General features: G+C 43.0%; 1 protein-coding gene across 1 annotated transcript in view; it reads right to left on the bottom strand.

Annotated features, from left to right (window-relative positions):
• Positions 1-519: 519 nt before the first annotated feature.
• The window catches only part of MB21D2 (Mab-21 domain containing 2), a 117,278-nt gene continuing 94,125 nt past the window's right edge, over positions 520-23,672 (bottom strand). Inside the window, exon 2 of the mRNA XM_070406563.1 lies at positions 520-3,360. Coding sequence (XP_070262664.1) covers positions 2,096-3,360 — 1,265 coding nt within the window. The 3' untranslated portion in view covers positions 520-2,095. The remainder of the gene's footprint in view (positions 3,361-23,672) is intronic.

Here is a 23,672-nt window from a genome sequence, read left to right as displayed (position 1 = left end):
CAGTTTAAGAACCCATTGTGGCCCTCGAGTCAAAAAGTTTGCCCACACCTGGCCTACACCAATCAGGGTAGAGTCTGGAGCTGGGGATAAAGTCACTTCCCAAGAAGGACATAGATTATGTGGAGGACAGGTAGTACTGGTAGTAAAAAATAGGGAAAGGGAAGAAAGAACACTGGGTGTTCCCTACGTGAGCATCTGGCCTCAAAGACAATAGTGAGACCCAACTTTACTGAAAATTACTGTTGGGATTACTAATAAGAAAATATTTTTCAGCCCCAGCTAGTTTGGTTCAGTGGCCTGCGGATTGAAGGGTCCCGGGTTTGATTCTGGTGAAGGGCACATGCCCAGGTTGCAGGCTCGATCCCCAGTAGGGGGAGTGCAGGAGGCAGCCGATCAATGATTCTCATTATTGATCTTTCTATCTCTTTCTCCCTCTCCCTTCCTTTCTGAAATCAATACAAATATATATTTTTTAAAAAGTTTCCATATTACAAACTAACAACAGCAATAACAACAAAATTCCAAGGCCAGTATGTTTCTTTTATTATGATTTTTTTTTTTTTTGCGTGTTTGACTTAAGATGGTTGAAGGATTTCATTTTCATTTATAAACATTACATTAGTTCCCATGCAAAAACCCAGGACCACATATGCCTGATTTCGATCAAACCTGTAGGTCTGGACATTCAAGATCAAAGTCAAAATGTTGCTTGACCTTTCCAGTAGTAGACATCATGGTCATCTTTGAGAGATCAGCAGGCCCCCTGACCTCTCAAACCCCACAGTTGGCAATGAGTCCATACAAAAACGGAGCCAATGCCATGTGGCACCTAAACCCGGCAGGAAACTTCGTTCATGAAGACAGGATAGCTCTACTCCAAGGCTGGTGCCCACAGACATGTCCTGGTTCCTGCCCTATAGCAAAACCTGTTTTGGAACAGGCATGATATCTTCTATTTGGGGATTATAAATTCTTCCTGCCAGTTTTCCTCAAACTCTCAGTAGAAGCAAAGAGACTTTACAAAAAAAGCTAACCTCTATAACCCCAAAAGAAATACATACAAAGACACCTATTCTATCAAGTATATATTTTACCCAGCTTCAGATAAAGTCACTCAGCAGGTATAAAGCTTTAAAAACTTCTCTCAGTAAGATAGGAACCAGGAATATCAAAGAGGGCAAAACAGAAGCCCATAATTAAAGGAGGACTAAACAAATGTAAAGAAACATTCCATTGATTGCAAGAAATGGGCTAAATTTAAAAAAAAATATGATAGCATTTCAACAGAAGATGTCAATTTATATTGAAACACACACATTGGAACTCTGACAATGTCAAAGATTTCATTAGTGCAAATAACAATTATAATGGTATGTTCTTTAATAATATTTAAATAAGACTTCAAATAATTACACACACTAAAACTACCATTTGGGAACCTTAATTTTGTTTGGAAAGCTGTCAAACATTCCCTCCAAACCATCCGAAGTTCTGATTTGAGGACAATTACATTCAATGAAGTTGCTCCAAAACAGAATTTGTAGCATTTTCACTTTCAAAATCGACATTGCTAGGTGGGAAGGAGAAAATATTCTGGCCACGGTCAGAAGAATCCAATCCAGCTAGCATACCGGGTGGTTCCCAGCTTCAAATATCTGTAGTGAAGATAGCTCATTAAAAGAAAAGAAAAGAAAGACAAATAAAACAAAACAAAAAAATAATAGAATCCTTATGTGTCAGAATGAGGTCTGTTTCCCTATCCCCATTAACAAATTTGCACAAAGTATGAAACAGAAAAAAAAGCAAGAGAATTCATGGGCATCTCAGTCTATGGCTCAAGGTCTCCTTAAAAAACAAAACAAAAATGAACTATGTGACAAGAACTATAAACAGTAAACAAAACCAGAGGCAGCATATGAAATAGTAATATACTGTTTCAGAGCCTGCACCGCCCTGCAAAACAGGAGACTTCCAATGTGTTCTTAACAGATCCAATCTAGGCTGGATGTGTAGAAAACGGAAAGACAGCGGCACGGACCACAAGACACAGGATGCAAGTTTTAGAACCAGGAAAACCAAAAGGCAGCAAAAACGCTCAGAAAAATTTATCATCAATTCTGAAATGGGGCCTGGTGACATCATCAGGGTTAATAAAGACAGAGATGGACTTCCCCGGGTTCTCAGTCACTAGCTGCTGCAGTTTTTTGGCCAAACGGTCATCAGGCTGGTTGGGGTCCCCTCCGTCCGACTGCGGGGAGGGGATGCTGGTGGTGCTCCCCCGCCTCTGCAGCTCCAGCGTCAGCCGGTTGGCGGCCTTGACATGCTCGATGGCCGTGCGCAAGTGCTCTGCGGGGTCAGAGCGGACAGAGGACAGCTTGCGCGCCTGGAGCATGACCGTCTCCTCCGACAGGTGCTCCAGCATGTTGCACTGAGGGATGAAGTAGTTGGGACACATCTTATTGACCAGACAGTGCTGCAGGTCATCGATGAGGCCCAGTAAAAAGTGGGCTGCATAGTCTTCTTGAGCCAAGTAGTTGGCGGGAAGTCTGTCGCAGGCCCAGAGCATCATGCTCCGCAGGTGATAGGGGCTAATGGCCTTGGGCCGGGACAGGAGTTTAATGATGATGGCTTTGCAGGCCTGGTAGGCCTGCATGAGGCTGCTGGAGATGCACTTCTTCAGCTGCACCTCGCTCCTGGCAAAGGACAGCCGCCACTCATTGTCCTTCTTCCCCTTGTAGGAGCAAGCAGGCACCAAGTAAAACCCACTGATGACCTCTTCCTCTGTGATCTTCCCATCCCAAAAGTGGTTCTCCATGAGCCAGCTCTGGGCCACTGCAGGCCAGCCTTTGAAAGACACCACAGGGACAATATCGTACAGCATGCGACTGCTCCCCACACCCAGGATGATGGAGATGATGGTCCCATTCTTTTCTACCTTCTCCACCTTTGGCATCCCTCGCTGGGGTTTCTTCTGTATCTCCGATAGGACGATGCTGATGGAGTCATAGAACCAGTCGGCCACTTTGGTGGGGGAGAAGAAGTAGTTGGTGGCACCGTTGATGTGATCCACGATGGTGCAGCAGTCTTTCCATTTACTGATCGTCCCCTCATCAAAGAGCCGGAGGCTCAGCCAAGAGTGGCACAAGGCTGAGTGGCGCATATCGAGTGTCACAGGCTGATTGCGGTCATGCAGCTTAAGGGCTGGCACCAGGAGGGTAAAATCCATATCGTAGTCAGTCCCCCGGGCATAGATATTAAGCTCATCCAAGTCCAGGTCCACCACGCCTTCCCGGACTCCCCCAGAGAGCAGCAGGTACTCATTGGCCACTGGAAGTTTTTGGTCCAGCTTCTGCACCATTCCTAGAAACAGGAAGAGAAAGTACTATTACAGGAAGCACAGACACCATAGGCTTATGCATCAATACAGAATGTGCGGAGCCTCCAAAACCACTGCTCATTATTAGTACAAAATCAAACCTTAGGTTCCTGCACAGACCCACCTTGAGTCCACTCTTTTCCAAGTGGGAGAATTATGATAGATTTTTCTCTCTCAGTGGCAACAGTATCACTTTCAATCATAAACTCCTCTTCCCCCAGTCATTACCTGGACTAATGGTATTGCCACACGCAGTGACCAGGCTGAAAACCTCAGTAAGCTTCAACTCTTCCTTCCGGGTTCTCCATCTCTGTTGCCATCAGACAAAGCCAGGCTCTCCGGTCTCTTGCCAAAGCAGTCTCCTCCCCCAGGCTCTCCCTGCTTAAGAGTTCTCTACACCAGAGAAGGACACTGTGGGCTGTGGACGCTGGGAGTGGGACACTTTCAGAGGACAGGGAGGTCACAATTCTTTTTTTAAAATATATTTTATTGATTTTTTTTACAGAGAGGAAGGGAGAGGGATAGAGAGTTAGAAACATCGATGAGAGAGAAACATCGATCAGCTGCCTCCTGCACACCCCCTACTGGGGATGTGCCTGCAACCAAGGTACATGCCCTTGACCGGAATCGAACCTGGGACTCTTCAGTCCGCAGGCCGACGCTCTATCCACTGAGCCAAACCGGTTAGGGCAGGTCACAATTCTTTTCATTGTGCTAAGACATTGTCTTTTCCTTGTGGTCACACTTGAACGGATGGTATAAAAGCAATTGGAGGGCAAAGCTGCATAGTACTAGTCAAGACAATGGCACCTGACTGCATGAGCAATCACTGGATTCTGTGCTACTGGCATGTACTAGCATTAAAAAAAAAATCCAGTTGCACTTAAGAAAATCCTCAATGGAAACAAAAAGATTAGTTTTGTTAAATGCCAACTCTTGAGCTACCTTTCTTATATCCAGATACCCGGTGTGAGGAAATGGGAAGTAACTATAAAGCACTTCCTCTTCATGCTGAAACACAAAAGCTGTCTTTAAGGAAAGTGCTCATGTGCCCTGGCTGGATAGCTCAGCTGGTTAGAGCGTTGTCCCAATACACCAATGTTTCCAGTTCTATGCCCAGTCAGGGCACATATAAGAATCAACCAATGAATGCATCAATAAGTGGAACAACAAGTCAATGTTTCTCTCTCTCTCTTTCTCTCTCTTCTATCCTATCATCTCTCTCTAAAATCAATCCGTAAATAATTTTAAAAAGTAAAAGAAAAGCACTCATGTGACTCCTAAATTGGCTGCTTTGCTCAAGGAACATCATTTTTACTTTAAAAACAATTGATAAACTATGGATATTCGGACAGTTATTTGATAGACATTTTCATTTAAAATGGCCACAATTAGCCTGTCTTCATGAAAATGACTGAAGTACTTATTGACATAAAAAAGGAGCTTTCCATAAAAATATTAATTTTTAGAAAACTCATCGCATCATGAACTTAACATCTTTCCAAATAGTATACTTTTCTGATGAGACTGGTGGTAATGTAACAGATGTGACTTTTTTTAAATAATATTCTGAGCTATTTGAGAAAGAGAACCATGTCTCCAATATGTATTAAGCAGGCACAGGGGTCTGCATCCAGTAGGCACACAACTGAAGCTCTGACTGAATGACAAATGGCTAGATGGGATTAACAGGGCGTAAACCTGAAGTGCTGCAATAAAGGCTAGACATAAGTGACGGTCCTACCAACAACATGCAAATGTCCCCTCCCTGCCCCCTGTCTTTTATAATACCTTTACTTGTGCTTTATTAAGGGACAGACTACCAGCATTACTCTCTGTGATTTATTTAACAACTTTCACCACAGATTGCAAAGAACTACTACAAACTCATTCCATTATTCACTGAAATTACCTTTAATCAACATCATTTGTTATTCATAGGACAACCCCAATGCAAATAAATAAACCATTTATATGTATTTATGCTAGCACTGTATTTCAGAATGTAACACGCATTTATAAAAAAAAAATCCTATTTTTCAAACACTAACCATGAAAAAGTATTTTATTTAGTACCATTTCCTTCCACACAGATTGAAATATATAGCAAGCTCTTACTTTCTTTTTAAAGCAATCAATATGTTATCCAATGTTAAAGAGTCAACAATTTATCAAAAAGAAAATCCAGTGTACCTGACTTTTTGGGCTCTTTCTCACACACCCAGCTCCTTCTTCAATAAAGAATGGCTTATCTCAGCTACTGGGAGTGCTGTCCGTGTAATCCCTTAATGACTGTGTCAGCTGCAAAGAGCCACCTCAACCACAGTCCTGTCCTGCTGTTGGGGTGGGGTGGGGTGGGGTGGAGGTACTCCAATAGTTGATTGACATGGGAAGACCCCCGTTCAGGGTACTCTGAAGAGTCATCTGGATCCCGAGTTCCCCTAAGGCTGACACTGGGCCTGCAGGGAAATCCAGCTTCTCCCTTTGGCTGATATTGCTTCCTCCCCTCTCTTCCACAGGCACAGAGCCCAGGGCTGCTCCTTACTAAATACCCTAACTCCATCTCAGGGGCTGCTTCCTGAGAAACCCGATTTAAGACACTACCATACTTAAAAAAATAAACGAAAAAAGACACTAACAAATACCCCAACCCAAAACAGCCTTCACTACAAATCGTCATGGAAGATTTATGTTCCTTGTTTTCAAAATCCAAACATTAACAGCCAGGATTTAAAATTATATAAAATTATGTAAACACTAAGAGAAAGAGTCATTTCTTAATTGTCCCCATGTTTCAGTATCCACCTCATCTTTACGATGGCACACATACTACCACCCCAAGTTGCAGCTTAGCGATGTGAGGAGAAATTATTGACTTCTAAGAAGCCAGCATAGGTTGTGAGAATCATTTTCACTATTTTATAGAGTTACATGTAGGTACTGTTCCTTTAAAAGAGAAACATTTGATAATGAAATAATTTACTCCTCTTTATTTCAAATATTCTTTCATTCTAGCATTTGGAGTCCCATGAACAGAAATGGGAAAAATCATAAAATGCTGTCCTGTGGTTAGTGATTAAAACCTAAATCAATTAGAAGTGGTGGTATTATTTGGGTACAACACTGTTATCTCCCCCTAGGCATAAATAACTCAACATTCTGTACATCCTTTTGCGTAGATGGGATCAAACTGGCTCTGAGCACACAAGTTAGATCCTGTCTTTACAACCAGAATAACTCCTGCAGTACCTGCTGGGGAATAATTTGTTTACAAATGTGCCTCTGAATTTTGCCTTGGATTGTCACAAATTTGGATTATCACAGGTGAGAAAAGCTAAAACTCCCTTCTGCCCTCTGCTGGATTCAAGAAGTTACATTTTTCTACTTACTACACACTAGAGAACTCCCCTTTTCCTCCCAACTGCTGCTGATGCACTTAGGTAAAATGTTGGCCCTTCTTTCAAAAACGCCGTATCAAGTGTTTGCATAAATGCTAACACTGAGGAGTTGGGGTAATTTTGGACGCCTCTTATTCCTTTAAAGTACAGAGAGAACTTTAGCAGCAGATAGAATATGGCTGAGGCTCATTTGCTAAGCTCCTAGAAGTTAGAAACCAAGTCGCTAAGGCCACACTGTTCTGGAAGCTAATCCCTTGTGATCCACATTTACATTTACCCTGCCAGGGCCCATTAGTCCGCAGTTTTATAATTTGGTAACACAAGCTGGAGCCTTCCCCAGCGTTACGCAAATTCAAATTCAAGTTCCTGTCTTGAAAACTTTCCTGGGCCACGTTTAAGTGAAAATGAGCTGACATCAGCTATTACAGCAGATGGGTTGTCATGCAACTAAAACACAGCCAGGGGCTGGGAGGGAGAAAGAGGAGGGAAAAAATGCAGTTGTACACTTTGGCTGTGATCAGTTCCAGCAAGTGCACCTCTGAACTGATCCAAGGATTTTTGTGCATTGCAGGAGCGTAAGATCGAGGGACTCTGCCTGTTTGGCTATTAGTAAATTACCCAACAAAAGGAAAAAGCACACAGACCACTGAGCTTGTTACAGCAAAGAAAAGGAGATATGGCGAAAGAGCTTATTCCTCTGGGTGGGTCTCTTGTTTTCAAAGATTTTCATATGTCTGCTCTTAAACCACAAAGTAAAACTGCCTCAATTCCTGTAACTGATTCCTTGATTTAAGTTTATTTCATAATTTCTACTTAAGAAGACCTTCCTATTACTGGGGTCTTGAGTTGAAGGAATGAGTTCTTGGTCATCCACTTTGCCCTTTGCTGATTATTTTTAGAATATCAAGTACAGAAAGGAACTCTGTCCCTGACTCCCTTGTATTCTACTAAATAAAACTTTAGCACATTCCATTGACTTCAAATTACTAACCTCCATCACTCAAACACAGAATGCAGATAACTAACAACAGAGCACAAGAACTAAGTAATATTTGAAATCAGGCAGGTAGCTTAATAAATACTAAGTAGCCAAGTGAAATTAGTACTTATATAGATTCCTTTAAAAAAAACAAAAAACCTGAATAGCTCAATAACATTTGCTGTTTTGTCCCAATTTGTGGCACACCAACAACAGTACCTATCATGGCAATGACTCTTGAATGGGACCATGCTGACAAAGTCCTTCTGTGATTCTGACTCTCCACCCCACCAATCCCCACACAAGGGAGCAGTTTCCGTGGTTGTTAATAAACAATATAAAATCTTCCTATAAAAATACTATGGTCCTAGCCGGTTTGGCTCAGTGGATAATGCATTGGCCCGTGGACTGAGGGTTATGGGTGTGATTCTGGTCAAGGGCACATAACTCGGTTGCAGGCTCAATGCCCAGCCCTGGTTGGGGTGCATACAGGAGGCAACCAGTCGATATTTCTCTCTCACATCGATGCTTCTCTGTGTCTCCCCCTCCCTTCCACTCTCTGAAAATCAATGGAAAAATATCCTCAGGTGAGGATTAACAACAACAACAAAATTATGACTTATGATTGAAAGGGGTAAATATTTTTGCCAAGCTTTCCTGACATTCTGAGAATTAGGCATGGCCACCTTCTTCTAACAAAGTCACCTATTTATGGGTTTTTAATGTCCTCAATTTGGGGAATATTTTAACATTTCCCTCAGTCATGACCAGAAATCATATATATGAAGTCCCTCATTTTACAAGTGAAATAAAACTGAGGTTCAAAGAGGAAAAATAACTAATTCGAGGTCACACAGCCCTAGTGGCAGATTAACAGTGTTGTCTTATTTCCACATTTGTGGCAAAGGTCAAAATGCACATACATACTGTTCTCCTAAGACAATGACCCAACTTGTTATGAATGCGGAATGGCTCTAAAGGGAAGTGGCAGAGGTCACAAGGCAAAGTGCCAGCTTTGTGCTTCGTTGGTTAAAGCTGACCTTGGACAGGCAGCAGAACATGTCTGACCATCCACATTTACTATAAGAAAGAATGGGCCTTCCCTGACTTGCAAGAAGCTGTTAGTACTGTGGTCCCAAATAAACATACTATTAGACACAAGAAATACTGAACAGAGACACCATAGAGCTTCCCAGGTTTTCAATAAGCTGCAGAGTAGACATTAATATCAATAATTACAGTAATGTGTTTTATAAATCAAAGTCAGTTTTATTTGGCATAGTCTCTGAGATAACGGAATTTAAATCTTTTAGAAAATGGGTTAATTCATGTATGTTAATGACAGATTGACCAAATTATATATAGAAACAGAACTGATTCAAAAGATGCCTCCTCCAATAAGTCTTCCTTGATCTCTTCTCATTTTGACACTAATATCTGTGCAAGAGCATTGGAGTCAGAGTATGACAGGCTTGGCTCTGAATCCTACGTTTGTCATTTACTACTTAAGTAAGCCTGACATGTTATTTAACCTCTCTGAGCTTCCAATTCCTCATCTATTTAAAACAAACAAAACCCCTACAAAATTGCCCTTTTAGGGTTGATATAAAATGTCTAAGCACATGGTAGATATTCAGTTAATTTTCCTATATGTTCTTCCCTTTCTCTACCACCAATAAAACTGATTAACCAAATAGCACCTAGTCCCGCAGATTTGTTTTGAAGATTTACCTGAACAAGACAACCTACCTAAAGCCTCCAGCACACATAAGGCACACAAAACAGGTTAGATGAAGGGAAATGAACGGGCACTCTCTCCCCGGCCTGCCGCTGGCCTGGGAATGAATGCCAGCTCTGGTGGAGGCCATGGTAGAAGGCAGGCTGATCGCCAGCCTCCTTGCTCCCTCAGGACCGCTGCCCTGTGGAACGAGTAACCTGCCCCGCTCTGTGAAGGTCTTGATCTGAATTATTACACTGCACTTTCCACACCTATTATGGCAGTGGGCTGTGTTCACGGCTTATTTTCCCTCCTACATGAGATAACAATGTAGAGTATTTGGCACAGTGAACAGCAACAAGGCTCGGCAAATGAAAGATATGATCATAGTCAACAGTCTATAAGCCCAGATAGTCAAGGTTTTATTACTGCAGTGGCTAATACAGAAGTTGGGGCTAGAAGGCAAATGCTTGTTAAATGTATCGTTTGTTTCAGGCAACTCAAATACCTACCTCATTAGCCAGAACCCTGAGATCATGGAATTTGCTACAGGGTGTACTATTGAATTTTTTAGTCAGCATATGTCTAAAAAATTACTAATAATCCAAAAGTCAGGTTTTGGAGAAAAGCTTATTTTTCATTATTTTCAATCTTAAAAGTTTACGAAGCTATTCTGCAGAGAGTGCACATGAGTTAGGCCTGGATTCAAGTCTAGCTCATCCAAGGTCAACATAATGAACCGCTCTGGGCTTCCGTTTCTTCAATAAAGTTGGAGAATAACAACTACAAGTTGGTTGGGTGGCACAGGAATGAAACAAGAAAAGGCACAGCGAATCACTCAGTGTGCGGTCTGTGCTTACCTGGCAGTCAGTCAGTGGAGGGTTCTGGGCACGTGCTGTCAATTTATTTCCCCCGCCCCTAAGCCTTGGCCTTTCCTTTCTTTTTAGCTCTTAGGATAGTTTAAAAGCAAATGGTTTCTGCCAATCGGAACTTACTGTGAAGACTCAAAGGGGAGTCTAATGAGCCCCACTTAGCAGTTTCCCACAGTCCCGACAGGGCACAAAAGGTAGATTTTCCATTTACAAGAGGATTGCTCACTGTTGGAGGCTCATTCTTGACAGATAAAAACAATAGCAAGATCAGCTGAGATCAGGTGCTTTCAGGCTGGTATGGCTGTGGTGGGCTGGGAGAGGTCAATGGGGGAATAAAGGGGGCATATGTAATACTTTTAACAATAAAGATTTTAAAAAAACAATAACAAGTGAAAAGAGTAATGCCATTATGGCATCAAAAGGCTTCATATGGATACAGAAATGCATCGGTGATGACCAGAGTACCTCTCACCTCATCTTCAGAAGCAACAATCTTGTGATGGAGATGTACCAAATAAGTCAACTGTCTCTCAATCTCCTCCACCTGTGGCCCAGCTGAGTGTGGTTTACACTTTACATTCCCTTCTCATTGGGACGTATATGCACCACTCTCATATGTGAACAAAATTAATAATAATTCCTTCTTATTATAATAGACTTCACTTGATTTTACCGTTTCCTCATATATGTGAACCCATGCATGTGGTCCAGGTGTGTGTGGAGGAGACACTGTTGATGCCCTGCCCTGCATCCCCAGCCCGCCCTTGACTCCACTTGCAGGTTGGGCAGGTGGTTTCCTGCCAGCTGGCAGCTTCTCCCCCATGGCAGTGGTTCTGCTCCAGGAACGACCAGGACGTGTAGGGGAGTCAATGCAGGAGAACTGGCATCACTGGGGGCAACCCTAACCACCAGAGGGCAGGAGTCAGTGGGCAAATGCCCCAGCTTCTCCGGAAAAAGTCTAAGATGGAAAAAAAGAAAAATTCTAAGATGGGCTCTCCACAACTTCCCAGGGGGTCTGTACACTCAGCTTAGCAACAGGCCCTTTACTGACTTTACTTGCTTCTCAGTTTCAACTGCTCTGCTCCCTCACTTGTGCTTCTCAGTATTACCTCCCAAATGAACTGCCATACCATAGTGGTTCTCGTTTCTAAAACTCTGTGTGCGTGTGTGTGTGTGTGTGTGTGTGTGTAGCAGTGCTAGACAGGCTCATCTCTGCTAATAATTCTGATGTATAATCGACAATAAGAACAGAAGCATAAGCCGATGGTACTGAATTACTTGCTCTTTCTCACATCAAGTCATAGATCTAGTATATGAATCTCACAAAACCAGATCTGAGCACTGTTCTCAGAAAGAGCTCATCAGCTCCCTCCAATCAGCAAACGTGTTTCCCAATGCATTCAGAGTCAGCACGTTGCCTATTCAATTTCTGCTTTGTTGATAACCCAATTCTTCTCATTTCCCAGAGGACATTCTAAAACCTCTTCCAGGTCTGAAGAATTTTGGACAGGTGTAAATTCACACAGCACTTAGAGACAGGCATTTCTTCCCCAAACTACAAAGAAAACAATGGGGAGCAAGGTTTGAGGAGAAGAAGTTAAAACATAGGTAACTCCAGCTTCCCAGTTTGAGTGAAGCATTGTTCAAATGGACCCTTCTCGTTCATATGTAAACGTCTCAAGTAATACACAAAGACCAAATAACCAATTCTCATTTAGCCTCTGTTTGGGATTATTCTGCCTGTTTGTCTCAGTGGTGGGGGGTATAGGGTGGGGGGCAGTTCAAGTGACATATTTAATCTCTCCATTCAATGATCTTTGTCCATACTTTCTTTAGTGTATTGTATTTGTTGACCTGTCAGTGTCCCTCTGTCTGATGACCAGTGGATTATCTCCAAACTTAGCACAACGGAAGTCAGTCGAAGGAATAAATGAAGGTATAGCCTAAAGACAGAGTTTACGGGAATCATCCCGAATGAAAACTGTCAGGGTGACATACTTAGGTTGGCGGGGTCAATATGACACTGTCATTTCCAGATATAATGAGAGACTTCAGAGCAATTATCATATTATATGACAATCATATTACATACTCAGAAGAGATGGAAGGGAGAAGCTAGGATCCTCTATGGTAACTACACAAAGGTATCTCCTCTTATTTTCTGAGAATAATATAACTCCAGGACATTTCTCAAAGCACCAATTTTCAGTCAACAATCATAGCCAGAGACTAGGAGAAAAGTGACTATATAATTATAGAGTGATCTGAGATCAAAGTCTAATACCAGATTTTTAAAAAACAATTATGACGGTACATATTCCCTTTGATGTGCAAGAACAGATTCCATCTTCCTAAGCAATTCCCAATAATTGCCAGGAGATGGCAGCCTCACTCCATTCATTTACTGGGAGAGTCTAGCAGGCTCCAAAGTCATAAAATCCTAGAATAAAAGCTCTGGGGAAAGCGGCTTAGCAAGGACCTAAGACTATATTAAAAGCATCATCCCAGGGCCTGTTTGCCCCCAGGTACCGACCAGTGACTCACAAATTTGCCTTTTGGTCTCCCACAGGAAATTCAGTAACTCAGGAGCTGACAGGTTCTAACTAAGCTGACTCAAAACTGAGAGCTGCTTTGTCTGGGCAGGTAAAATGGTTGACAACTGATTCTCAGAGTGTATTGAAGACCCTGTCGCAAGAAAAAGAATTTCAAGCTCTCTCATTTGCTGCAGCTGAGATGAAAAAACAAAACAAAAACAAACAAACAAACAAACATGAATAAAGGTGCCAGGAAGAAGGGGGAGAAAAGGCAGAAGAAATAATCCCTGGTGTTATGAATATGAGGCACTACTCTTTCTGCAAAACTGATTTGGACTACAAATAAATACACTGAAAGATTTTAGGAGCCAATATGATTAATAAAAAGGAAATTGATTTTTTTAAAACCTGGCTTCAATCAATAAGCTCAAAACAAAAACTGCTTTACATTGCATGATCTCTGCAGTTCCCAGAGAACGACCACAGTCACTTTCTCACTTGTTCCCAGCAATAATCCTGCAAAGAGCACTTATAGTTCCCATTGCATAGATGTGGACACTGACTAGCCACTTAAGTGCACAAAATAGCCACATAGTTCTTTGGCTTAACTTAGACTGACAACTAGTCTGACCACACACTATTATTTTGAAGGAAGGAAGCATTTTGCTTGGATTCTTCACTAGGTTATTAATAGGTTTCTTGTAGGAGGAACAGAAAGGGCAAGAAAGGGCTCAAAATGCAAAGTCACAATCTAGAGATGGCAAACCTAGAGGTCCCAGGTATGGCTACACTGACTGGGTGACTAACAAGACCACATTCTTTCCTTATGCTGGAAAAATAAACACATATCACCCCTAGAAAGCAACTGTTTTACATGTCAAATCAACAGTTACTAATCAATTTTCCATGCGACACATTGCTGTAATAACTAATCTACACTAATAAAAGGGAAACATGCAAATTGACCATCCCTCCGCTACGCCCACCAGCCAATCAGGGCGAGCATGCAAATTAACCCAACAAAGATGGCGGTTAATTTGCATACGCAGGTGCGGAGTGAAGACTGAAGATGACTGAAGAATGAAGAAGCTTGGCTTCTCTGCTGTGGCTGCAGAGGAGAAGCCAAGCCTCGTTGTGGCTGGAGCAGAGAAGCCTAGCCTCTGAGGCTTGGCTTCTCTGCTGCTGCTGGACCAAAGGCCTGGGTCCCGGGTGCCGGAGGAAAACTGGTGCTGGCAGCCAGGGGAAGGAAGGCCTATTGCGCGAATCTTCGTGCAATAGGCCTCTAGTATATTAATAATGATAACCTATATTGTCTTTATCTTGATTTAAATAAATGTTACTTCAAACACTAATATCCTCAAATTTCCAAACAACAAAGTAGTAACATCCAATAAGTCTATTTCAAGAAATAACTCTGTTAAGAAGTCATAAAGTTTTCCATTGTATGAAGCTGAAACATCCCCCATAAAATTTCCCGTCAATACAACTACAACCATACTCAAAATGAAAGGAAGGACTAAGGGATCAAATAAGTGTTTCCTAGGAAAACAGACTCGGAAAAAAGTACTGAAAGCCTGAGAGACCAATGAAGAACAGGCTCTACTCCTGAGCCACAAAAGCACTTTATTGTTTGAGCTTGAAAATGTTCACATCAAAAGAAACCAGACTTAAAAACAAACCAATCAAAGCCCCGTGGGGAAGCTGAAATTTGCAGTTTAAAAGCGTGAGTACAGCATTTGAAAGAGGGGCTAATTGTTGCAGTGTTTTTAAGCTCACACCTGCACAATAAGAAAAGTCAAAGAGAAAGTCTCTTAATGCTGAAGTGGGAAAGTGGTTATTTTGAGAGATGGCTTCTTACTCCTACTTTTCCTCCAACCATCAAAACATGGACCAAGAATCAGAAGCTTGGGGTAAAAATGGGAACTCAATATCCTAGCCAGAAACTGAGTACTAAAATGGTACCTAGTTATTCTTTTTAACTTTACAGCGTTGAAGGATGCTGTTTGAATCAGTTGCCCATTCTGTAACTCTTGGGCTCCCGTGGATGAAGTTTATTCCCTCCACAAAACATGAATGAGTCATGGGTTACTGGAACCAGAACTGACTTTCAAGGTTATGTACTCCAAATGTCATGGTCCAGACCAGGTTGCCGAAGCCCAAAAGCCAAAGGTGACGCATACACGGCATATCACCTGGCCCAGGTGCTAAGAAGAGAATCCAAAATTCTGATCCCCAATCCAGGGTTCTTTCCACTCCACCTGCTTATATCCAAGGATCTCTAACCAAGGGGCCTGGGGAAAACATAGGTCCCATAGCCCACCCCAGAAGGACCGAAGCATCATCTCTAAGAAGACATGTGTGTTTTAAACCAGCAACATGAATGTGTTTAAAAACTGAGACCGTCTGCTCCTTCCCTCAGTTTCAAAGCAGAAGTTTAATAACTGCGTGCTCTCAAGAAAGACAAAGCTGTCAAATTAGAGGAAGGGCCTCACTGTCCAGTAAATCTCTAAAATTTTCAAGAGCTGAGATTACATATTCTTCAACTCAGGAAAGACAACTTCGGTAGAACTTTTGGAACCATGACAGTAATTGAGATTCAGGAAAGATATGCCATCTCTCATTCCTCACAACGGGAGACAGATTAATATCCCCACTCCCCAGCTATTTATTTTGCTTTGAATGAAAAAGATCTATTTTTTGCTCCAGATATTTTTTTCACACCTTCCATCTCCCTCCACCCAGCAGATAGTGGCTGATTTTTGTCTTCTTTTCCATCTTAAGCTTGGACAAAGCAATTGTATAATCAATCAAGAATCCTTAAGGGCTCCTGGCACCCACCAGCCCTCCCCTGGGAGCATATATGTGGGTTAGTGCGTATCAGCTGTGGGGTGGACTTGGCAGTCAAGCCATAAACCTGTGGTGATGGGCACAACCACAGCCCAGTCCTTGAAACCAAAGATCACACAGTTTGAATAGAAGTATACAATTTCCAAAGCTATCAACTGCCTGGAAGTGAACCTAGGCACGATGGATTAAATACAGACACCCATGTTCAAACAGTCCCTTCCAAAAATTCAGTTAGATTAGGTTTTACAGTTGGGTGAGAAAAAGACTAACTGACAAGCATTCTGTTAAAAGATGGCACTTGTGAGAAAGGTCATTAAAGGACTCAAAGACAAGTGCAGTGTGAATCTGAGATGCAGGAATCCCATTTTTAAGGTCGTGAAAAAAGTGGCATTTGTGCACAGCCCCAAGTCTGGTCATGAGAGTAACGTTCCGATGAAAAATTCAATAATTCCATTAAAACAGGGGAAGGGTGTTCAGAGAGAAACCCTCCAACAAAACCAAAGCAAAGTTTTCAGTGAGTCCACTAGAGGTCATGCCTTCCTAGTTTTTCTTTTCAGTTATTGAGCAGGCTCTATCCAAAAAAGTAAAGAGAGGAAAAGGGCCTGAAGGTTGAATACGTTTTTTGGTTGTTAATCCTCACCTGAGGATTTTTTTCCATTGGTGTTTAGAGAGACTGGGAAGGAGCAGGAGAGACACACAGAGAGAAACAGATTGGTTGCCTCCCGCACGCACTGCGACCAGGGACATGGAGCGAGCCTGCAACCGAAGTACATGCCCTTGACTGGAATCAAAACCCAAGACCCTTCAGTCCGAAGACCGCGGCTCTATACACAAGCCAAACCAGCTAGGGCTGAATACATATTTTTAAATTCATACCTAATCTTACTGACATGTTTTCAAAGTAAGTCAGAAATGAATTTGGGTTTCAGAAACAGTGCTTCTCACTGATGAAACTCAAATGCCCACAGGATGCTTGCAGCAATGCTATTGGAAAGGTGGATGTCATGTAACCATTGATAAAATTCCATAGCTTTGGGATTAAAAAAGGCATAGAGAAAAGAAAGAAATCCTAAGAGATAATGTGGATAATGTGATGGAGAGATTATGCATTTAGGATCCAGAAAAGCTTGAATTCGAAATCTAGCTGCATGATGTTTAGCTATATGACATTTTGATAAGTTGATTTTTTTGAAACCTTAGTTTCCTCATTTAAAAAATATTACGACAATACTACCTCTTTCACAAGGCTAGTATGAGATGTGACTGAAACAGGTACATAAAGTTACCAATACAGTTGCTGGAACTTTACAGATGTTGAGAAAATGTACTTTTCGGAAAATAGCATTCTGTTCACACATCTGTAGGTGAATCAGTAACACTGGTTTTTAATGTTGCTACTTGGGCTTGTGACTTTTTCGTTTTTGTTTTTTAAGAAATAGTCTACCCTAACCGGTTTGGCTCAGTGGACAGAACGTTGGCCTGCAGACTGAAGGGTCCCAGGTTTGATTCCGGTCAAGGGCATGTATGTACCTTGGTTGTGGGCACATTCCCAGTAGGGGATGTGCAGGAGGCAGCTGAATCGATGTTTCTCTCTCATCGATGTTTCTAACTCTCTATCCCTCTGCCTCTCCCTTCCTCTATGTAAAACATCAATACAATATATTTTTTTTAAAAAAGAAATAGTCTAGTGTTTATCTATCCAACAACCTCCCTCCCTCCTTTGTTTTTGACATTTGATTTTAGTACACCCCCCCCCCCCCCCCCCCCCCCCGCCTTGCTTGTAAGTGTCAAGCAATGTGGGATGAATGAGTGCGAGTACTTGGCTACTCTGCCAGCTTCGTCAGGGACAGGATACACTTTAATGAAAGGTTACCACAAAGTAGCTGGCTGGTGCGAGTGACAAGGAGAGGGAGAGGGTGAGGAAGGAAAAGAGGAGGAAGAGTAAAAGGCAGATTTTCATGGTCAGTTGATAATACCATCGTCCCTGTTCTCTGATCAATTTGATATATGAGCAAAATGGAGTGAAACCCCGAACAGTGAACAGAATCCACCCCGTTACCACAGTGGTTCTCTAATTAGCATGCAGAATCACCAGAGAAATTGTTAAAGCACAGACTGCCAGGCCTCAGCCCCCAGTGTCTGGTTCAGTGGGTCTGGGTGGGCCTGGGAACCTGCATTTCTGACCCGTTTCTAGTTGACACTGATGCTGCTGGTTCAGGACCGCACTTCGAGAACCACTGGTTTGCCACAGCGCAGAATTCACAGTGCAGCTGTGGGAAAGAACTGGAATCATAATGAGAAGAGAAACCTAGGCTCTGGTCCTGATCTTCTTCCACGTATTCACCGCGTGGCAGGGAAGGTCACACCTGTCACGCCTCCATTTGCTCACCTGTAGAGAGGAGCAATGTCTGTCTACCAATGAGGTCACATGGGGGTCAAAAGAAGAAATGGGTCCATTAAAACTTTGAAAACTTAGAAAATGCCCTGTAAAAACAAAGGATCATGACCAACAATTCCAAATAGCCTATGAGAGCTCATGTGAGTTGTCAACTGCATCAGGGTGCCCAAGTATTCATGGTTGTGTCTGGAAGGGTGTTTCTGGGCGATACTAGCATTTGAATCTGTGGACTCAGTAGACTGCCCTCTCCAGAACAGGTGGGCATCAGCCAATTGCTTGACGGCCTGAATAAAACAAAAAGGCAGAGGAATAGGAATTCAAATTCACCCTCCCGCCCAACCCCCTTTTTCCCCCTAGCTCGCTGCTTGAGCTGGGTCCTCTCATCTCCTCGTCTCTCTTGCCCTCAGACTGGGACTCACACCACTGGCTCCCCTGGCTCCCTGGCCTGTGGACTCAGACTGATGACACCACCAGCTTTCCTGGGTCTCCAGCCTGCAAACAGCAGATAGTGGGCCTTCTCAGCCTCCATAATAGCATGAGCTGATGCTCATAATAAATCTCCTTTTTGTCCCGTTGGTTCCGTCTCTCTTGATAACTCTAATATAAACAGAATTACTTAAAATATTTTCTGAAGTTCAGAAGTGACAGTCCTTCCTAGTTTCTAGTCTGGGTTCTGCCACTACCTACCCTGCACACACACTGAACCTTTTACGGGGGCCATAGTTTTACATCTAGCAGAGGGTTCAGAGATAAGATGATTTCTCAGGTGTTTCCAATTTAAAAATGCTATGGTGCTATGATCAGGACATGACCAGGAATGGGGGCTCAGGTGGCAGGTCTGTCTGTAGAGGGAACACCTCTCTCCCCTCCCAGAACCAAGGGCAAGCTGCTTGCATGGATCACCCAGCAATAACCCCAGTAACCCCAGGGTCAAAGGATTGTCCACATTTCAGTAAAGACCAATCACAGAATCCAAGTGTAGGAAATGGACCTCTGTGATCCATCTCCGGCATGGGTGGCTTCTGATGGAATTTGCTGAATTTCCCCGGCAAGCAGAATGTGGGAGGAGGGAAGAGGACATAGGAACAAAGAACTGTGGGCGTGGGCCAGAATCATGGTGAAAACCCCCAAGGTGCCTGCCCCAGCTGGACAGGGGAAGGTGGAGGCAGCTAGAAAGGCCTCAGCCCAATTTTTTAAATGGCCCAATGGGAGACAGCAATTCCTAGGTGACCTATGAGGAAACAGGTGGCCCCATAGTACTCAGCCAGTGAGGAACCAGATAAGGGACTGAATAAATAGGCTGTGTTCGCTGCCCCACGTTCTGCTCTCGAGAACATATCAAAGTCTCGTTTCGCCATATTTCTGTCTCCAAGTCTGTTATCTGAATTGGAACAGGTGAGTATTTCTCACACAAATGTGGTGTGGGTCCTGCTGAGCTCTCAAATATTCCAAAACTAAGCTCCATATTGGCTATCATAAGCAAAAACAGCAAACCTGTCATCGCGAGAAAGGCACTACCAGAGTCCTAGGCCACCCACTCAGTTGATAAATGCTTGAGATTCTGTCTCTCTAATGTCTGCTGCATAGTGTTCCTCCCCACACACCCCGTTGCCACTGTGCATCATTGTCACAGTTGAGCTCAGGCCCTCACATCTCACACAGGGACAACTACAACACCTCCTAATTGGACTCTACTCCTCACCATCTTCACCAGCATAAGCTGCCAAAGGAGCTTCCTAAAGCATGACTCTCATTACATCACTCGCCTGCTCAGAATCCTTTGATGGTGCCCTCATCCCACACTCTGAGCCAACCACCATCTCAACCTTTATTTTACATGCCCCTCCGTGGCTCCATCCCCACAGTGAAGCCCCCAAACTATGCTGGTTCCCCAAATACGTCCTGTGCTTTCTGGTTCCCAGCCTTGGCTCACTCTTTTCTTTTTGCCCTTCATTCTTGCCTGGTGAAATCCTGCCAATTCTCCTCCTAAATCTTTTACCTCTAATCCCCCAAAATGGAACACCTGATATTTTATGGGATTTCCAGTGTGACTTGTATTACAGACATTCCTATGTCTCACACAGAGCATGAGTTTTCTGAGGTCAGGGATGGAGCCTAACTCAACCTGTGTCCTCCTGAGTCCTCTCTATCTGGGGGTTAGGCCACTGAGATCTAGAACAGACTGTCCTGATATAGAATGTGACGTTGTACTGTGAACTGGCTTGTACAGGCTGGCAAATGGTACAATTATGTCAGCACAATAAAAGAAGTGTCAGTTGTGGATGAAAAGGGGCCACATGCTAACCTGACTAACTCAGGGAAGGCCTGTGTGGTGGCCTTGTAAACTCAGTGACCTAAAGTAACCACAAAGGATGGTCTGAAATTAAAACCTTTCACCAAAAGCCATTTATAATGGTTAGTCACGCCCTAGGGCCAGTATCTTCCCTGACAAAGGTCAACTTAATCTTTACTGAGCCTATTGTCTTTTTGTATCTAAGATAACATAGCTGTGGAATGTCAGGGTAACTTGTATTTTTTTTCCCTCAGTTTTTTTTTTTTTAATTTCAAGAAAACGATTTTAAATATAATAATGTTACATGCAAACCTTAATACCTCAAAAAAAGATCCTAAATATAATAATGTTACATGCAATAAACATTAATATCTCCAAAAAAACCATTTTAAATATGATGTTACATGCAATAAACACCAATTATTCAAGAAAAATGATCTTACATATACTAGTGTAATATGCACTATAGATAAATATCTCAAGAATAAAAGGATTTTAAGTTTAATAATATTACCAAAATTGTACTAACATAGTATATCACAAAAGTTGTAGGAAATATTAAAAATCTGCAAATAACAGGATTACTTCAAATGGGTTTTGAGTGATTTGCTCATCACCCTATTTTCCCCACAGTCCCTGTTGTTTTTAAAAAGCTGTGGACGAAAAGGGCCACATGCTAATCTGACAAGCTCAGGGAAGGCCTCATGGCAGTCTGCAAACTCAAAGACCTAAGTAACCACAAAGGAGGGTCTGAAATTAAACTTTAACTAAAAGCAGCTAAGGTGGGTAGTCACATCCTGGTAGTATCTTCCCTGATAAGGTCAATCTTCACCTTAACTGAACCTATTGTCTTTTTGCACCTAAGATAACATATCATTGAAATGTCAGGATATCTTGTAACTTCCCTTTTTCCTGGATCCCTCAGGACACAACCATATGCCCTGGGCGTCAGGACAGATAGCACAAATTCCTTCATTGTTATTGTTATCATGTTAATTGTTGACTCTTAACTATCCTGTACCTACCTAAGTAAAATAAGTGTCTATGATTTTACTTTTTATTCAATCCCAGAGGTTAATCTACCACCAATGGATTTCATGTAACCCACTTACATCTCCTCCTTGGATTGTAATGCATAAAACAAGGTGAAAAACCGCCATTCTCCGGAGCTGCTTCCCGGCAATTGTCGACAGTTTGGCTCAAATAAACTCACAGTTCTTTACAGGTTTGAATGTTTTTACATTAACAAGGTGATTTCACAGAACATGAGGATGTTAAGGAATGTGTGCGCTGTTCAGGAATGTGAAATCTGTACTGTTACATAAAGGCCTAGACTAGTCTCAACCAAGGACAGAAGTCAGCCTGCTGGTCAGAAAGGGAATGATTACTGATTGTGAAGTCCCTCTGGGCAATTCCTTTGAATGTCAATTGTTCAAGCCAGCTCTGGTCTAACTGCAACTCAGACAGGCTGGGGAAGGACAGCCTGCCCTGAGCAGACATTGTAAGCGACTTGTGGTTTTCCTGGAGAGCTGAGCCCTGGAGAGCGCTAGAGCCAGAGGTCGCTGGGCTCCTGAAGAGGCAGAGGACATCTAAGGGAAAAGGCACAGAAAGGGGAGAAGGAAATAAAAGATAAAAAGAGAGGTGGGAGTCAACATTTACAGCGTCTGCTATGAACCAAGTATATTGTCTGTTATATCAATATTTACATGCAAAAACCTTTCCATGTGAGGCTTTATCATCAATTGACATGAAAAGAAAGTCAGGCTCCGTGGTTTCAGGATTTGCCTAAGGTAACTAACAGGCTGGTCTGAGCTCCAAATACTGGCTTTTCACTGCAACAGTGGCTTCCCAACAAGTACCAAGGGCCCAGCCTCCCTGAGAGGCCTGCAATGAGTGGAGGGTGTGGGCAGGTGAGAAGCTAAGGAGACTGTGCCTTCCACCCCACCCCAATCACCTTCATCCCTTTCACATCTTGGGCTTCCTCTGATGCTTCTATTTGAGGTAAGTGGCTGACAGTTTTAAAAGGGAGGGGAAAAGGTTTGCAAATCACTGCATCACAGCTAGCTGGCTATTTCCCAATTCCGCCTGAGGCTGGCCTTCAGCGGAAAAATAAATCAGTGCTTACAAAAGATCTACTCTCTACAGAACGCCGCTGTGGGGTCCCCAACTCCCGGCTCTAATCATTCCAACGCTGTCTAAAAAGGCTCACCTTGTGTCAACCCTCTGGCTCATTTGCCTATCTCTCCCCCTTTCCAGACATTCCAGCAGCTCAGGAGCCTGTGGAGGTGCAGGCACTTGGGGAGCAGAGCCTCAGGTCTGCAGCCCGTGCTCTGGGGAGGAGCAGTGGAGTCCCAGGAGCTGTGAACTTGAAGCAGGACCCCCGGGCCCGGTCCTGGTGCTCCCTGAAAGGGCACCACCTCCCCACTTTTGGCCACTGCCTCACTACCAGGAGTGGCTGAACAAGACCAGCAATTTTCAACCCGTGTGCAGCAGTCAGGGGCACGGACCTCTTTTCCCTTAGATTGTTAAATAAAAAAAGGACAACAGCCAATACAACTATAGCCGTCTGCTGTGAATGAATCAAAATCATACCTATTTTTGTCAGGCCAGCAAAAATATATTTTTTGGTGTACCGCAGAATTTGAGTAATTAGTTTGTGTGCCATGAGATGAAAAAGGTTGAAAGTCACTGGACTAGACAGTCTTTCATGTTCTTTCTGATTGTCAAGAGGCTACACAGAAAAAGAGTGTATTTCTGCAGTGAGGGGAACGAGGGGGCGATGTACTAAGAGTGAGTTTGTAGTAAGCCAGAGCTAACGGGTGTAAAGCACATGCCTACGACACATGCAGAGGCAAGCAGACCTTCAGGCAAATTATTTCTCTAAAAGCCATGAGAACTGAAGAACAGATGGGAGGGAAAGACGGTATGAATGCTGACAGAGCTTACGCTTATAGCTTACAGAATGGAACAGGGTACATCTTTCACTCTCCTGAAAAGAACAACGAACAACACTTAGGTAATTGTAGATCTTCCCAAAGGACCTTTGGAAGTCCTGAGGTGAGGCTCTGTGTTGCAGGGAATGGGTGCCTGTGCAAGTTTCTTTAAAGTGGTTACACAGAAAATAACAGGCACTGGATTTATAGCCAATCTCTGGGCAATGAATGATTTGTCACCTTCGCCTTCTGGTATCGATTCTTGCCTCAGACCCACTATGGATGACTGCTGATGAAAATGCCAACGTCCCGGTGACTACTGGCT

The sequence above is a fragment of the Myotis yumanensis genome, unplaced genomic scaffold, assembly GCF_028538775.1.
Source record: "Myotis yumanensis isolate MYYU_CA2020_CCGP unplaced genomic scaffold, mMyoYum1.0.hap1 SCAF_2, whole genome shotgun sequence".
Taxonomy (NCBI): Eukaryota; Metazoa; Chordata; class Mammalia; order Chiroptera; family Vespertilionidae; genus Myotis; species Myotis yumanensis.
Note: the sequence above shows the minus strand (reverse complement) of the source record. Positions and strands in the feature narration are given on the sequence as shown.